We start from the raw sequence: 14,402 nt of genomic DNA, 5'->3' as shown, positions 1-14,402 counted from the left end.
TCACTTTTTCAAAAGCTACAACAGAAATGGATTGAATTTTTGGTTTTTCTGCTTAGCTCTTGGTGTCAGGATGACATAGCCAATTGATGCTAGCAGTGTAAATTGATTACAGCATCTACAAAACAATACCTACAGAACACAGAATAATGTAGCTGCATTTTTGAATCTGAGATGTTACATCTTAACAGTAATTTGTTTTTCATATAACTTGTTTTCTTGACGAGAGATGCATCTCTTAGACCAAGAGTGTATCAGACAGAAATGTATGTATTTTGGGCTTAAGATAGAAAAAATTCTGCTTCAGGCATAAGGCTTCTCCTTTTTTTTTTTTCAGAATTCCCATTTGCAGAAACCCTATGAGATTAACCTGATGGAGGAACTAACGTTGAAGGGAGTAACCCAGTACTACGCATATGTAACTGAGCGCCAAAAAGTACACTGCCTCAACACACTTTTCTCCAGGGTAAGTAGTTCTCTGCTGCTGATCATTCATCACTTAATCCCAATAAAACAGACTTATATCCATTTTCTCATAATCTTTACAGTTAAAAAAAGTATTATTTCCTAAAAGGCAGCTTCAGTTTATTTGTATAATTGATGCTTTAATTTTATTCTAAAATAATTTAACCTTAATTAAAATTGATCCTCATTATTCAGTTTCTGTATTTATTCTGCCTGCTTGTCATTTTCAGTCATTTGTGAACATGTGCGATATAGCAGAAATTCTGACTCACTTGACTTGCCTATTCCCCAAATGAGGTCAAAGAAGATGACATTTTCCTTTCTTGTTTTTGATTCTCGTATGGTGAACAAGTGTTTTCACAGTAGTATTGGATGCCAAGTTTTTCAGACTTACGTACCTCTTTTTGAAGATTTCACTGTTGAAAATGGTTTCTACACATGGTGTTGAAGTATTGCTCATTGCTTCTAAAGACAAGACTGACGAGCCTTGCAGAGAAGATGTATTTTGTATGTTTTTTGCAGACATGAGTTAGAGTGGTTTGGGCTATGAATGTATTAAGATATCTTAAAACAGAAACACACATAGATTATGTATGGAGCTGTTGATTAAAAAGACTGACCAAAAGCTCACAGGAATCTACTGTGTTTTTCCCTAGAAGCCATGTTTCTATATTTACTACGTAGGTGTTTGCAGTGACTTTATAGAACATACTACTGTGTATAATGAGAATCAACTGTGTTTTATTCATTGGCAATTATGTGGCCCTTATGAAACACATCTGTAATAAAGTATACATCATTTTCTGTAGATATTAAGTCATATTTAAAGGTTTTATAGCCTTCCATATCTCTCCTACCACAGTATTCTAGACTGTCTTTAGCATTCCTTGTTTGCCAGTTAATATTTTAAAATTTGGCAAGATACATAAAGGTTTTTTTGTTTTGTTTTTGTTTTTCCTGTACTCAGCTTCAGATAAACCAGTCGATCATTTTCTGTAACTCCTCTCAGCGAGTTGAATTGCTAGCCAAGAAGATTTCTCAACTGGGTTATTCGTGCTTCTATATTCATGCTAAAATGAGGCAGGTGAGTAGAAAAGAAGGAACTGGTCTTTAAAATCTTTTAGCTAATTCCTTGGGGTTTAATTGTCTAAAAATAGGGGTAATAGTACATATTTGTACCTTACAAGTTTGTTAGGAAGAGTGAAAACAATACATGAATGAGTACTTTGTGAGCAATAAAGAGTGATACAAAAAGTGAAATTTAATTTTCTTCCTTTCCTAGATAATCTTTAGATTTGTACTGTTTAATCACAGCCATTTGTTACGATTTAGTTAAAATGAAGGAAAGTTAAAAATTAGAGTTTTTTGGGGGTTTTTTTGGTTTTTAAAGAGTTAAAGGACAACATAGCAGTAGGGGGATTCACCAAATTACAAAGTGGCACGACATTATCAGTGGTTGTTATTTTACCTATTGGTATCTTCAAGATAGTTTCTCAGGAAAACAAATAGACAAATAATAGGGAGTTACAGACAAAAATGGTGGGAAATTATCAGTGGTTGTTGTACTATATCTTGGTTAAAAATTTAGTTCCTTCATCAAAGCAGATACATTTCAGGTACTCGGTTATATAACTGTGGCTAGTGACTTCTTGTATTATCAAATAAAGAACTTACTACAGAAAACTTTGCTATAGATTTTTAACTTATCTTTAAAAGTCTCATCAAAGGAGGATATGTTCCAAAATATTCCCAGTATATGCCTGCAGCTGCAAATAATATCAAACCTGTATATACACTGGGTTTAATTCATAAATTAGGTGCAGTAAGAGATTAATAACAGTTAATAAAATAGAATAGTTTACTATAATAAAATGAACGTGAGCTCTCTAAAAGTAATCTTAACTGTACAAGACTTATCCTTTTTGTGATGATGTAAGATGATTCTGTGCCTGCCTGATGAGGAGAGGTGAATAATGTGGACGTTGTCATTGGACTACGCATAAGGGTTCCTTAACACAAGCATGGTGATGCCCGTGTGAGTTAAACTGATAAAAGAGCTAAGAGATATATGTCGTGTGCAGTGGACAAAAGGATGGTTTATTCCAGATAGAAAGATGTATGATTCCATGACACTCCTCAGAAAGGTGTACAGTTTAACTTAGGAATTATTTCTGGGTTTTCCATGTAATTTTTTGAGGCTGAGGTTAACTAGAAAAATGATGGAAAGTGAAATTAAGGGTAGGGCTGAACTACTGTAGATGGCCCCTAAGCTAAGCTACAGATTTTTTTATTTTTTATTTACCTTAAGAAAGGATGTCTCTAAATTTCATAGTGTGTTGTAACAAAATAATTCAAAGCTATGACAAGACACTTTTTATAAGAAAACAGTTTCTGTAGACTAACCAATAGATTAAGAATTTATGTTTGGGGTTTTTTTTTTTTAAGCAGTCTTTTGTAACGGAAATTGAACTCACGACCTTGTGTTTGCCAGGCAGGTGCTTTGCCCCTGAGCTATATCCCCGGCCCTACATTTAGTTTTAAAAGAAGGTTAAAGTCCTGTATCATATGTATAGACAGATTGGGGGTATAAAGAAATGCTTGGATAGGAAAAACAATGACAGTTCTGTGCTATATATGTTTTAATCAAATGTCATATATTGTTTTCTTCTAGGAACATCGAAATCGTGTATTTCATGATTTCCGAAATGGCTTATGCCGCAATCTTGTTTGCACTGGTAAGTATCTTTGTATTGTACCCGTTGTTTTTCTCTCTACTTCTGGGTTGCTTTCTTTGTATCACATAGTGCAACCTGTGACATAGTCCAGCACACTCTATTGCCACATTTAGAGTTTCTGAACTCTAATGAACTCCTAAAATTAGGTCCCCTATCCAAATCTGCAGAAGACTTGTTTTTGCCCTCATACTTAATCGGATTTTTAAACTGATTTTACAATTTGTGTTTTCTGAATAGTTTTAGCATAGAAGAATGAGCTATACATAAGCTCTCAGGAAACTTGAGACAGGAGGATCGCTGTGAGTTTGAGGCCAGCCTGAACTGCATAGTGAAACCCTGTCTTAAAAAAAGACACCGCCCCCCCCACAAAAAAAGGAGCTACACAAAGTGAATTATACTAAGACACTGCCTATGTTTTAGAACTTTTTTTTTTCTCCCCAGAAGTAGACTAGTTGGGGTGGGAGTCAGATCAGACAAAGCAAATGGATTCATAACCCTGCATCTTTTATACTGGAAATGTAATCTTACTGGTATGAGATTAATAATCTAGGTTTCTGTGGAAAGAGAATTTGGAGTTATTTATTCTGAAGTATATTATTTGATGTATTTTTGCATGTGTATATACCCATTAAACCATGACACAGAGAAGGATTTTACACAAGTTCATGACAGGGCCATAATTCATATGTCTTCCTGTTGGGCAGCTTGAACCACAAGTGGTACATACATGACTGTTCTTAATATTTTTCTAGCAGAATTTCAGTTCTTAAGAATCAAAGTGGCATAAGTGCCTGCCCCAGCGCAAGGTCTTGAGTTCGATTTCCAGTACCAAAAAAAAAAATTACTTTATGGTGAAAGTTTTGGGGCTGGGGATTTAGCTCAGTGTCACAGCGCCTGCCTGGCAAGCACGAGGTCATGAGTTCAATTCCCGGTACCGGAAACAAACTAAAAATAAAAATAATCACCGGGCATGGTGGTGCACACCTGTAAACCCAGCACTTGGGAGGCTGAGGTAGGAGGATCGTTGGGAGTTCAAGACCAGCCTGGGCTACAAAGTGAGCTCAAGGCCAGCCTGAACTGCATAGCGAGACCCTGTCTCAAAAAGACCAAAAAAAAAAAAAAAAGAATCAAAGGACTCAGTGGTAGAACTTATGACTAGCTTTTGTGGGACCCTGGGTTGGATCCCTAGCACCACAAAAAAGAAATCAGGAAAATGACTGAAAAAGGGGTCTGGGGATTTAGCTCAGCAGCACAGCGCCTGCCTGGCAAGTGCACAATTATGAGTTCGATTGCTGGTACCGGTGAGGGGAGGGGAGACAGAAAATGACTAAAAAAGATGACTCATAACTTCATCTTGTTTCTCTGTCCTACATCTGAAATTATAGTTGAGCTGTGACCATATACATTCACTTTTACTTTATTAGCAGGCCTAATCTGCTAATGTTGAAGTTTGTTGAAGTATGTTGAAGTTTGTGAACTATATTTGGTGTAGTAGAAAAGATACTAGGCACCTAGGATTTTTAAGGTTAGATTCCAAATCCTCATTTTTTTAACCTTTAATTATGACCTCAGGCAAGTTGTGTTTTCTTTTATGCTATTTTTTCTTCTGTATAGTGGAGGTACCTTATAAATTAAATATGTTGTAGTTCATTTAACATAGACTTACTGATATTTAACACGTTTACTCTCTACAAACAACTAGATGTTACAAAAATACTTGAATTTTATATTTTAAACACATGTATATATAAATTGTAAAATACTTGTGTATAATACATATTTTATATTTATAACATATGGTATGTATTTTCTTTGCACTTGTGGAACCCATTATCTGAAGGATATAGTTTATCAGTGAAATATTTTGAATATTTAGTCAAATTCAAAATGTACAGGAAGGCAGGCGTGGTGGTGCATGCCTGTAATCCCAGCACTTGGGAGGCTGAGGCAGAAGGATTGTTGCAAGTTCAAGACCAGCCTACGCTACAAAGTGAGCTAAAGGCCAGCCTAAATTGCATAGTGAGACCCTCTCTCAAGAAGACCCCCCCCCCCAAAATGTATAGGAAATAAGAAGGGCTATTTGTCATCAGGCAGTCCTCTATTAGAGAGTGAATTTTTATCCTTTAAGAAAAGAAAGTTGGGGGAGATAGCTCAGTGTTACAGGGCTTGCCTGCGTGCACAAGGCACTAGGTTTGATCTCCAGCACAAAAAATAAGTTGAGACCATCAGTTCAATGCCTGCTATCCAGAAAAGTTCTTAGTACGTAATAGTACTGTGCTTGCACATTGGTATGAATTGTTACATTAGTTAATTGATTTATTTTTAATCATTCCTTCCAGCGTTGCCCTCAGATAAGTTTGAAGTGGTAATTCTCCTTTCTGGTTTTTCAGAAGTTATATAATGTCATTAAATAAATGCTATATGACATGGTGTCCAGAATGTATAAATGAACTTACATAAAAGGTAACATAAAGGCAAAGCTTGCACACTTTTTCTGTGAAGTGTCAGATAGTAAATATTTTAAGAGTTTATACTCCACACAGTATTTTTTAACATGTATTCAGTTCTGTCATGGTAGCTCAAAAGTATCCTTAGACAATATATAAATGAAAAGACAAGGTTATTTTGGAATAATACTTTATTTGGGCCAAACTCATAAGGAAGTAACAAGTAACGATTTACATATATGAGATATGAATAGTAAAAAATTCAAAGTGTTCTTTTTATTGTTTCATGTTTTGAGTCAGTCTTGCTATGTAGTTCACACTGGCCTTGAAAAAAAATTCATGGTTACTCTCCCCCCCGCCCCGTACTGGGAATCGAACTCACGACCTTGTGCTTGCCAGGCAGGCGCTGTGCTGCTGAGCTAAATCCCCAGCCCCTTCATGGTTACTCTTGATACCCATTTATTTGTTTATAGTTTGCCAGTCATGGTATCTTTCTGCATTTGCACAGTTATGTACTACCATTTTTTAAAACTTGGTTTGTTACAGGGCTTGTAAAAGATTGTGAGCAGAAATTTGTATCTGATAAAGTAAATGAAAGGTAATGCTAAAAGTATTGAGGCTCTGTATGATTTTTAAAATATTTCAAACCTGTGATAATTTTTAAATGTAAATAAAAGTATTGAAGACGAGGCATGGTATTGCATACTTGTAATGCTAGCATTCTGGGAGGCTGAAGTAGGAGGATCACAAGTCCAGGCCCCACCTGGGAAGCTTAGCAAGTCCTGTCTCAATTTTATTTTATTTTATTTTTTTAACTTTTATTTTATTTGTTTGTTCGTTAGTGGGACTCAAACTCAGGACCTTGCACTTGCCAAGCAGTCACTGTGCTGCTGAGCTATATCCCTGACCTGTCTGAATTTTAAAAGGTCTGTTGATACAGCTCAGTATAAAGGCTCTGGGTTTGATCCTCAGTACTTTTTTTTTTTTTTTTTTTTTAAGTATTGTACCAAAAGGCATGTCTAAATCTAAAAATGTAATAAAAAATTTGTTTTTTGTTTTTTTTTTTAAGATCTGTTTACCCGAGGTATTGATATACAAGCTGTGAATGTGGTAATAAACTTTGACTTCCCAAAGCTGGCAGAGACCTATCTTCATCGTATTGGAAGATCAGGTAAGGAAAAGAAAGGGCCTAGTCTTATGGAAGTTTTGTAAAAGTATAATTACTAAGTTTTGTTCTTTTTAAAATCAATATACTAGTGCAAGCAGTGAATTATTAACTAATTCAGTTTCATTTTTATGACTTTTTTTTTTTTTTTTTTTTTGAGGCAGGATCTCACTGTGTAGTCCAGGCTGATCTCAAACTGTTCACTGTGTGTATTTTGGTAACTTGATACAAGTGAACATCCATTTAATCATTTGAGTAAAGTAAAATAGGGCTGAGGATATAGCTCAGTGGTGGGGCACTTGCATAACATGCACAGGACTTAGTTCCCATTCCCAGCGCCATCAGAAGAGAGAAATAAAAAGGAAAAATAAACTATAGCTGTTCCTCAGTACCCACAGTAGATTGGTTCCAAAACTCCCTGCAGATATCAAGGTCTGTGGATGCTTGAGTCTCATTTGCATATAACCCATGTGTATCATCCTGTGTATTGACAAATCATCTCTAGCTTACTTATAATACCTAACAATAAGGATACGGTGTAACAAGTTATTATAGTAGCCATTGTAGTTATTGTACTCTGTTGTTTAGGGAATACCAGAAAAGATAGATACATATGTTAAGTACAACAGAAATTCTTTCCATATATTATTTTCTATCTGCAGTTGGTAAAATCCACTGATGTAGATCCTATGAAAACAGGAAGCAAACTGTACTACTTTGTGTTGTAAAATCTGAAGCTGGAGGGTAATTACGTGTAAGCAGACCATAAAAAGTATTTTCTTACTTTCAGGATGGCACTGAAGAGAATAATCCTCTGTGCTTTTGTCACTTACAGGCTTGCATGTACGTGTTGATTTTTAAAGTTTAACTCATTTTTTAAGCTATTGAACACATTTTTCTTCAGGTCGCTTTGGTCATCTTGGCTTAGCCATCAACTTGATCACATATGATGATCGCTTCAACCTGAAAAGTATTGAGGAGCAGCTGGGAACAGAAATTAAACCTATCCCAAGCAACATTGACAAGAGCCTGTATGTGGCAGAGTACCACAGCGAGCCTGTAGAAGATGAAAAACCTTAACAAGCATGTATGTACCTGATAACAGTGAAGTCACTGAAGCTTTTAAAGGAAAGAAACCGTCTCTTTCCTGGGGGAAATTGTATTTCCTGCCATATATAATAGCAATATATGGTAAAATACCCATTGGCATAAGTGACAGACAGTAAGTAGCAGACATCTCTTCTGTGAGGGATTGGTATCATTAGAGAACACAAGTGATACCCAGTTCACCAACTTAATTCTATTAACAGTTCTGGCTGCAAACCAAATTCAACAAGAGCTGATTCAGATTTCCCCATACAGTCAACATTGACCATAACCATTGAACTTGATTCAGTTCTTGTCCAGTTTGGTTTATGATAGAATCATGGAAAGAATTAAGTTTATAAAACAAGGTATTGCTGTATGGTAATTGTGTTCTGGAATGCAGTTTCCTGTTTAATGTGGTAGGTGAGCAATACTTCAGACAAATTGGGGCTCCCACAGTGATGAAAGTAAAAAGAACCTGTGGTGGCAATTTGAGTGTGAAAATACTTTCTGCTGAGCCGGGCATGGTGTTCCATGCCTTTAAGACCAGCCATGCTACAAAGTGAGCTCAAAGGGGCTGGGGATTTAGCTCAGCGGCGAAAGCGCCTGCCTGGCAAGTGCAAGGTCGTGAGTTCGGTTCCCGGTACCGGAGAAAAACCAAAAAAAAAAAAAAAAAAAAAGGCGCACCAGGCAACGTTTAAAGTCAACAGAAGTCCTGTCTCAAAAAGACCAAAAAAAAAAAAAGGAAGAAAATACTTCTGCTCTTCCTTTTTTCTTTTATCTCCTCTAAAGTCATCTCTGTTTTTAGAATGCTTCTGTTGGATGCATTAATAAATTGGATAATATTGCCTCTAATACCTAGTCCCAAAGGTATAATGAGGTTATGAGGATGCAGTCTGGGTAAGTACCCAGTCTGATTATCCACACACCTCGCTTCGTCCTCTTCATAGAGGTAGAGAGTATATAGTACTGGAGATTCAACCCTATGTGTACTCATCACTGAGCAACATCTCCAGCCACTTCTGTTTTGAGACAGTCTTGCCAAGTCGCCCATTTTTGCGCTTGCCTTCTGCCTGCGTCTTCTCAGTAGCTGGGGGTGCAAATGTCTACCATACCTGGCTTCTTTCATCTTTGATGACTCTTGGGCTCTGGTTAGACATGCAGACTGAGCACAGTGACACACACAGTCCCTACTACTCAGGATGAGGTATGCAGGAGAATTGAGAGTTCAAGGGCAACCTGGGCAGCTTAGCAAGACCCTATCTCAAAAAAATAAAAAAGGACTGGAGATACAGCTCAGTGGTGAAATGCATCCATGAGGCCCTGGGTTCAATCCAAAAATTAAAAAGCAAGGGGCTGGGGATATAACTCAGTGGCATACGTGCCTGCCTGGCAAGCGCAAGGTCCCGAGTTCAATCCCTGGTACCGCAAAAAAAAAAAAAAAATTAAAAAGCAGAAATGCCTAAAACAAGGTTCAGCATGCAGCAATATAGGCTATTTCAGTGTTCCCTGAGAAAATTCTGGTTTAGTTTACAGATGATAGTCTCCAAATTACAGTAAATGTTTTGGTCTATTGCTGTAGCTTAGAGAATTTTCAAATGACTCCATTTTAACCATTTTTCCTAAGATAAATATAAAACACAAAACCCTTGGACAAACAAAACCATGTATTTGCCAGTACTTTGGCAGATCATTCATTTCATGTAAAACAAACACTTCTCCCCCTCAGTTAAATTGTTATAAGTGAACCAGGCGTGGTGACACATGCCTGTAATCCCAGCATTCACTTGGGAGGCTGAGGCAGGAGGATTGTTGTGAGTTCGAGACCAGCCTGGGCTACAAAGCGAGCTCAAGGCCAGCCTGAACCGCATAGCAAGACCCTGTCTCAAAAAGACAAAAATAAATAAATAGTTAGTTATGAATGAGAGCTACCAGTCCCTAGAATTTGAGAATCTCATTCTATCACAGGGTTGCCTAGGAGAAATTTCCTCTATTGTAACCAATGGATTCTGTAGTGATAAAGGCTCAGTGGAAACTACTAGAACATTTGGGTGAAGATTGTGAAAACATACATATAGTGGGTTTATTACCTTCACGGATACTAATTGTAGCTTTCTTTTCTATAGGCTTTGACAAACTACAGAAGGCTCCTTTGGATCTGTCACATCTTTTTTGGGGGGTGCTCTTCTCTTTGTGGGTTTTTCATCTTTTATTTTGAAACTATGAAGACTTAAAAGAGCTCAGACATTTTTCTTTTTTAACTGGTGAAGAGAAAACTGAAAAGAAGGAATATACCTTTTTTGTTCCACTTGTTTGCACTGTGTGCTGACTGAACATTAGTTGCACTAACTGCTGGTTTTTAAAAAATGTTTTCTGGGGAAAGGGGACAAGGAAGGAGGAAAAGAAGAGAAGGGGAGAAACCCTAAGAAGAGAAGAATATTGATGAACACACAAGCTTGTCTACAATTTCAAAATTCTCCAACAGCTGACTCTTGAGTGCATTTCAACTTCTCCCTGATTACTCATCCGTTTTTTAAGCCTGAAGAGCTTATTACTTATTTGTGCGAAGTGCCTTATGCTATGAGACCATGCAGAATATCATCTTTTAGACACAGCCCAAGGAATCAACAAAATAATTTTCATTTTTTTCCCCCTTTCTTTTTAAAAAATTTTTGTCTGTTTGTTTTAGTTTCACGGTGAAGTCTCTTCCCTTTCTACCCATTACTCAAGCCCAGGGCTGGAAGAGGAAACTTACTAGTAATGTTAAACACCATTTTTGTTTTCTTTATGTGGAGGAGTTGACATGCAGCAGCAGTTCATCCGCACTGTAAATACATGTATTTAAAAAAACAATCCCAACTAAAAATTTCTTCTGGGCTGAGTAGATGTATCATCGCTCCCAAAGGAAAGAGCAGTCTATCATTGCAGGAGCCATATGACAAGCCTTTGTGCTCTATAGCAGAACACTAAAGACTGGTTTACATACGTCTCCATTAGCAGTATGGCACTTGATGTGTAGACATGTCAGAGCCTTGACCCTCTTTCCTCTGGCAAAGCGCGTCCCATAGAAAATTGGGTGTGTATACTTGTATAAACTTTGTAAATAAGTTTTTTTTCTGGGTTCACATATATATATATATATATATATACATATATATATATTATTTTTTTTTGGATGAAGGTTGCTGGGATTAAGGGATTAGAGTGATTATGGGAGCAGCTCAAGATGAGAGGGGCTCAGTTTTCCGCAACACTAAATTCTCAGAAGTCCTTTGGCCTTTTACTGTAGAGCGCATACCTCTATGGGGACCCCGTGTTAGAAAAGGGACCTAGAAGTCTGGGGTGCACCGTTTGCTGCCACACTGTCTCATCTAGAATATTTGTATAATCGAGATGAATTTTTGAGAAGCTCTCTGGTACTGCATCTCCTTTTCTAAAAGTTTGAGGAACTTTCTCAAACTGCAGAAGGGAGCAAAGATTAATCTACTTTGCAGTATGAGAATTCAGTTGAGTGGCAGCATCGCTGAGCAGAATATGTATAAAGCATGGGTTTGCATTTCAGAATATTTAACCAGTACCAGCTTTGGCAGTGTTAGCAGTTCTGGAACTTAATTTTCTGTGGGTCATCTCTTGTAGTGTTGTAAATGTGTTGCCCTCTGCCTATCTTGATACATAAACTTGCAGGAATGGGCAACCCCAAGAGCTGTTAACTTTCATGCTACAGAAAGCTGCTTACCATCCTCTTGCGTTGTTGACACGAATCTTTACCTGTCATTTTGCGTTGTAAATTGCTGGCAGATGCTTAACAGTCAATAGTGTTGCTTTGAATTGTGCCCCTCCCAACATGCTTGATGTTTGGCCTGATCTCCAGGCAAAAGGAGTGAGATGAATCAAAACCAGTGAACTTTTTTTTTTTTTTTAATGTTTTTAATCCCCTTTTAACCCAGTATACTAGGTCAATCAGGAGTCATCTAGGGAGAAAAAAGCAAAACACAAAATTGAAAAAAATTACTTCCATACTCTGTTGTTTCTCAAAACCCTAAAATATTATAAGATAAATCCTGCATTTGCTTTCATGCTTAACTCATCTGGATAAAGAAATAATTATTTGAAGTTGCTTTTTTGACTCTGCCTAGTTCTAAGCAAAACTGTTTGCAAGTCACCCAAAATTCCTTGAGGATCAAAATCCTACAGATGCCTCCTGATCAGACATAGCCCTGACTCCTTAACTGTAGCAAGAGCTGCACAGTACAAACCCAAAAAAAAGCAAGTTAATTTCTTTGGAATCCCAAGTGGTATATCCAATGTTGGTTACTAAATACAAATCCTAATTAAGGACATTAAGTGTCTTTTTCCAGGGAAGGGTGGGGGTGGGAACTTAAAAGGTGTCACCTTTTGACCAACAAACAGATCTTGCCCTTGTACTGATGCAGCTCTTTCTCCCCCACCTCTGGTGAGGTAAGAGGGATCGCTCATGTAAAACAAGAACAGTGTAAATGTGATTTTATATCTTGCTAAAAAGTGGGCAAGTGCAGTCTTTTTGTCGACCTTAGGCTGCTCTGCCGGGTGCCACATGCCTGTGGGTCCCTCTTAAAGCACAGAATTAAAATAGAAAGTATTACTGAAGTACAGCCTCTGATGAGGAGTGGCACTTAAAACTATCTGGGACACCAGGATTGGACGCTGACATTTAATGAGGCAGCTGTCTGGTTCTGGTGCTTAACTCGAATAGGAATTGTTAAATGGAAAGATGCTCTAAAGACTAGGTCAGTCCTAGTCTTTTTTCTTTTTCTTTTTTTTTTTCTTTTTTTTTCTCCCCTCAAGGAGAATTGTTGCAATTGGACATTGTCTTCAGATTCTTTGTAATATTGGGTTTGTTTTTAAATAATGTTATATTTTCCCTGCAGCGGTTCATTTAGATGAGAACCAGTCCCTATATTAAAACTATGTCCAACTCATGTTGTGAAAGTATAAGAAATTACTGCCTTTCACTTAGTGGACTAAGTTTATCCTAAAAGATCATTCTTGGGAAGAAGTAAGAAAGAGGAAAACTTAAATATATTTCTGAATTATTTTCAAGTTGGTCCCAGCATCCGTAACATTGGGTTATCCCATTGGGTTATAACCAAAGGTTGGGGGGGTGGGTAGATGGTTATCAGTATTTCTTTTCAGAATGAGATGGGAGCATCTTTCCTTTGTCACTTGCTTTGTGTTTGATACCATCATAGTTAGAACAAGATAACTCAGCACAAAGCCTTGAGTGTAGGTGGTTGAAATCAGAACATCTCATTCTGATCACTTGATTTATTTTTTTTTTAATAAGGGGGGGAGGGAGGGTACTGTGCCCCCAAAAGGGAGGGTGTCTGCACTAAGGATTTAGAAACACTGTGGAAGCTCATAACCTCATCGGAAACTGCCTTTAGCCACACTCCTGACCTACTAGATGAGTAACAAAAAGATGAAATAAATTTCTTGGGAATTAAGCCATGTTATTTTAATTTGCTATGTCTTTTTCAACTGTCTTACGTACCTTTAAAATTGTTGTGGAATCATTTTCTTGCCAAATGTCTTTGTCAGGCAAAATTATTGACCTCATGGGAGCTGAAGTAAGTCAGCTTTTTGGTGAACTTAATGTGGATTTTTGTGACTTTGTAGTTTGACTTTATACCCATAAAGATTTTTTTTTTAACTCCAAAAGAAAATCTTCAAACTCATCTTTGGGGTAAAGAGTTACGTGTCCAAAGGTTGTCCCAGTTCATGAGGTGTCAGAGGGAGCTCGCCTGGCACCTGGACCTTGCCCTTCCACAGCTGACAGATTCCAGCAGAAGTGTATTTCAATTCTGCAGTAGACAACACTGGGCAGGGGAAGGGAGGGGTAGGGCTGGGTTGTTAAGATACAGGCTACTGTGTTTTAACCGGTGGTTGGGGAGGGGTGCCTGGAGAAAACAAAAGTCGCTTCCCTTTTTTGAAACAAAACTTTAAAAATACAATTTTTGTTCATTAAAAACGGGAGAAAATTCCAGTGTCCCTAGCCACAAGGGACCAGTTCCACTGAGAAGTGAGCAGTGGGAACTCAAATTTTTGAATATATTTAAGGAAAGAGAAAATTGGCTTTCTGTTAATTGGCAAGTGTTCCAGTGGGGCTCTGTTTGGGTTGGGATGTGTTCTGTTGTATGTATGTGTACATGGACCAGAGTCTGCTGAGTTTTACAAGGTTCACAAAAGATGGTTGGAAAAATCTTGATTTTTGTTAATTTCTCAATAAAAGCCCACTGGAACTCCACATGTGTACTGTATGTCTTTAACAATAGGCTGTGTTTGGAAAACTGAGTCTGAACCCATTGCTCATGTAAAGACATTTTCAGCAGTATTCCTGTGGGCTCAGTTGAGTAAGATAGGAGTGTTCTTTCATCTAGCATAAATGACTTACTTCCTTGTGATGGTTTTCTTAGCCAAAGAGAACCAAGAATGATTTGGGAAGGAGAGATACTGGTCTAACAGTATGTT

At 37.5% G+C, this 14,402-nt stretch overlaps 1 protein-coding gene across 1 annotated transcript in view; it reads left to right on the top strand.

Moving 5' to 3' along the window:
- Ddx6 (DEAD (Asp-Glu-Ala-Asp) box helicase 6) overlaps window positions 1-14,178 on the top strand; it is a gene marked incomplete at its 5' end in the record, with an annotated part of 34,638 nt that extends 20,460 nt beyond the window's left edge. Inside the window, 6 exon segments of the mRNA XM_013511147.1 lie at window positions 335-463; window positions 1,430-1,546; window positions 3,134-3,197; window positions 6,714-6,815; window positions 7,714-7,896; window positions 10,022-14,178. Of these exon segments, the coding sequence (XP_013366601.1) occupies window positions 335-463; window positions 1,430-1,546; window positions 3,134-3,197; window positions 6,714-6,815; window positions 7,714-7,889 (588 nt within the window). The 3' untranslated portion in view covers window positions 7,890-7,896; window positions 10,022-14,178.
- Window positions 14,179-14,402: the final 224 nt, after the last annotated feature.

Source organism: Chinchilla lanigera, unplaced genomic scaffold, assembly GCF_000276665.1.
Source record: "Chinchilla lanigera isolate Chin_1 unplaced genomic scaffold, ChiLan1.0 scaffold00011, whole genome shotgun sequence".
Taxonomy (NCBI): domain Eukaryota; kingdom Metazoa; phylum Chordata; class Mammalia; order Rodentia; family Chinchillidae; genus Chinchilla; species Chinchilla lanigera.
The sequence above is the reverse complement of the archived record's forward strand: the minus strand, read 5'-3'. Positions and strand labels throughout refer to the sequence as shown.